Source organism: Arachis ipaensis, chromosome B04 (genome assembly GCF_000816755.2).
Source record: "Arachis ipaensis cultivar K30076 chromosome B04, Araip1.1, whole genome shotgun sequence".
Taxonomy (NCBI): domain Eukaryota; kingdom Viridiplantae; phylum Streptophyta; class Magnoliopsida; order Fabales; family Fabaceae; genus Arachis; species Arachis ipaensis.
Genome location: NC_029788.2, coordinates 13,878,480 through 13,882,168, shown reverse-complemented (window position 1 = coordinate 13,882,168; position 3,689 = coordinate 13,878,480). Strand labels below are relative to the sequence as shown.

Here is a 3,689-nt window from a genome sequence, read left to right as displayed (position 1 = left end):
AATCTTGTTCAATGTATTATTTAATTTAGATTGACATCAAGTCATCAACCATGATTAGTGCTAGGTCTTGGACATTAGTAGTTTTGTTACTAGGGTTTGAAGTGAGGATTTTGAGATAGAGTTTTGGGTATGGTGTTTTTTTGCATGTATCTTGAATTAGTTTCTTATGATCATTTGGTAAATGTATTGCAAAAATATTGAAAATTTTAAATGTTTAGGTTTTTAACAAAAGTTTATATTTAACATTTTTAACAAGTGTGTCTTTACATCTTTAGGGTACTTATTATTGTTAGTTAAATCCATAAATTTAAGAGTAATACGGTAAGACTGATAAAATTTATTATTTTTTATTAATGTTGAATTAATTTTAAATATTAAATTTTAATAGTATAAAAATAAAATATTAGTCAAAATATTAATAAAAAATATTACTCTTAATATTTATCTAAATTTAAATCATGAGTCAAAGAATAAAAAAGACAAAATTATTGTTAAGGAATTTTCCAGTCAAAACTTTATTTTCCTGACTACTATTAAATGTACTGGTCTACAAGTACCATATATTTCGGTCACAAATATAAATAATTATGATTAATTATTTTCAATTTTTGTTGTCATGATATCATTTATCCTAAAGTTTAAATTGATAAAAGAATGCAACATAAATAATTATTATATCTCTAATACTTTTTCTTAAGTAAGAGTCTTTTTAAATTTATTTAATTTTTCCCGATATAAATTTTGTCATCATGCATGTTTTTATTTTCTTAAGATAATTCTAGTCACCAACATTTAAAATTCTATTAATACGTTTAATAAGACTCTATATTCTGTTATTTATGTTTTTCACCATTATAATATAGTGGTTCTCCATATGTACATTTTTTCTTTACTTTTTTTACTTCAATTTTCTTTTTAATTTCTTATATTTTCATCTTAAATATTTCATACAACTACTCTTTTATTTTTTTTAACTATTTCTTTATTTATAATAGATCATGTATGTCATACGTACATAAAAAATATTTTGTATTTAAAACCTCAACATTTAATTTTTCTTGGAATAAAATATATTTTTTATTCCCATCTTTTTAAAAATATTTCTAAGAATTGATTGAAGAAGGACATAAGCAATTGATTTGCAATGGGAAGCGATGGAGCTGTTAGCTGTTTTTGTAGTAAAGTTCTCGTGAATTTATTATATTCATAATTTTAAAATATTTTTCGTGAATAATTAGATCATATATGGTCGAAATTTTTTTGGAAAATGTTACAGAACTAATACGTTTAATAAAATAAAAATGAAAAATTAATTACTATTGAATAAAATATAAGACAAATATAAAAAAAAAAAAATTGATACTTAAACCCGCCCTAAACCCAAGGTAGAAAGGAGAGAAATTCATATTGTATGGCAGTCGCAGATTAAATTAAACACGAATAGATCGTCACATACATAACTACAGAGAAAGTAATAGGATTGTAGATTATATGATTAAGGAGAGTATCACTATAAATCCAGGATTTCAGTTTGTTGATAACTCCCGAATAGTCTTAAGACAAAATTTGGGGGATGATGTGAGAAGAGTTACTTTATTCCGATTTATATGACTGTTTTTGTCTTCTTCTTTTTGGCATTAAGCTTTATTTTGATTACCGAAAAAAAAAATAGAAAATACGAGTGAAATAAAAATGTAGCAATTTTGACAGATATTAATTCTCACAGATCAACATTTCTTTTAAATACAAATGTAACAATTTTTGCAAACCTTTCACTATAATTATTGAGAATTTTTATTTTTATTTTTTTTGTTATTTTTTTTGATAAATTATTTTGGAAGCGTTAAAATTTTTCTGTTATCATTTTAATAATTTACTCTTAAAAATAAGATAATCGATATGAATACCTATACATATATCACACGGGCGCACACGCACATGTATCATTGTATCTACTTATGTCGATAGACTTACATATGCATTGACACATGTGCGCACATGTACACAGAACCATTCAATTGTTGTTTGTTCTTTTGTTTTTACATTTTTTTTTACTAAATTTTGTTTTAAACTCTAAATTTTTTTTACTATTATTTTAGTCATGTACTCTTAAAAATAACATAACCGGCATATAAATTCAAATACGCTTACACACCCACACACATCGATGCACTAAAGACACACATGCATAGACTCACAACACGTACACATGAATATATACACATGCACGCATATATATAGACATGCAAATGTATACATATAGCTGTTTAATTAAATTTATTATTTTAAATAAATATTTACGTGATTAAAATATAAAATAATTATTTTTACTAATATTATAAAATTAAATATACGTATAAACATATTTTATGATAGCAATGCATTAAAATTAATTTTGTTTCAAAAATAATTGACTTATCTTGTATCTATGGTATAAAAGAACTAATCTAATCTAATATATTGATAAATTAAAATATATATAAGAAATCAAACTTTGCTAATCAACATTTTATTCAAATATTATTACAATATTTAATTTTTGAGCATCTAATACAACATTCTAACAATAACTCTTGCCATATTTGCACCATCACGCACAGCTTTGTTTTCATTGTTTAATGGTGAATTACCATTGAACCCTTGCTCACAAAAGTAAGCCTCGTTAGCTGCATCAGCAACAGCATTTTCAGCAAATTTAGGGTTATTAGTCTGAATTCCGCTGATAGCTTCTGGCACATCACCCTTTAAGATTCCGTCGTTGTAATTGCCAATACATGAATCCAAGGCACCCTTAAATCTACCAGTAGCACCTTGTTGGAGTCGATGAATCTTGTTCACTGCAACAATTGATCTTGATTTCATGAAATCAACCATGTTTAGTGCTAGCCCTCTAAGATCAGCATTTCTGCTACTTGGGTATGAATTGAGGATTTGGACACACAGATTTGGGTATAGTGTTTGGTTGCATGTGGATTGAATTAGTGTCTCATCATTGGGGTGGAAAACCCTACATTGACAGATTGGCATTGTGATTAGAACAAGAATTGTAAAGATTAGAGATGGATGATTTAAGTTTTTTGCCATCTTTGTTAAGGATAACAAAATACTCAACAAAGATTATTACGGACGAGAAGATGGATAGAATGAAAAATGATCAAGTGAATTTTCCTTTGGGGTTTTTATTCTTGCACTCAAAGAATAATGAGGCCGTTTACATGCACTATTTAGTGGGTTGGTTATTAACGCTATTTAATATTGCACCGACAAAGTGACAACGTAAAATATTTTGGATAGTCATCAAATTCACAATTTTTTTGACTATTTACATAATTAATATATTTCTTATATATCAATTAAAAATAATTAATAATAATGTTAATACGTGACTTAACAATACATGTTAGTAAAACACTAAATTTAAATCATACGGCAAAATTAGAGATAAACGAACAAATATACACTTTGCATGAGTAAATCATAAAAAATTTATCGAAATTATCAAATTACTAATAAAAGTACTCTTCAAATTTGTTAAAATGAGAGTACCGCAAAAAAATTTTAAAACATGACGAAAAATTCAATCGTTAAATATATTTTTTTTAAAATGGAATTTAATTTTAATGTACTTTTTATGTATATATAATTTATTTATAAGTGTACTCAGATCATGAGTCAAAGAATAAATAAAA

At 25.4% G+C, this 3,689-nt stretch overlaps 1 protein-coding gene across 1 annotated transcript; it reads right to left on the bottom strand.

The window, feature by feature from the left end:
- Positions 2,481 to 3,197, bottom strand: LOC107637604 (cell wall / vacuolar inhibitor of fructosidase 1-like). The gene has a single exon (XM_016341000.2). The coding sequence runs from the start codon at positions 3,082 to 3,084 to the stop codon at positions 2,548 to 2,550; it is 537 nt and encodes a 178-aa protein (XP_016196486.1). The 5' UTR covers positions 3,085 to 3,197; the 3' UTR covers positions 2,481 to 2,547.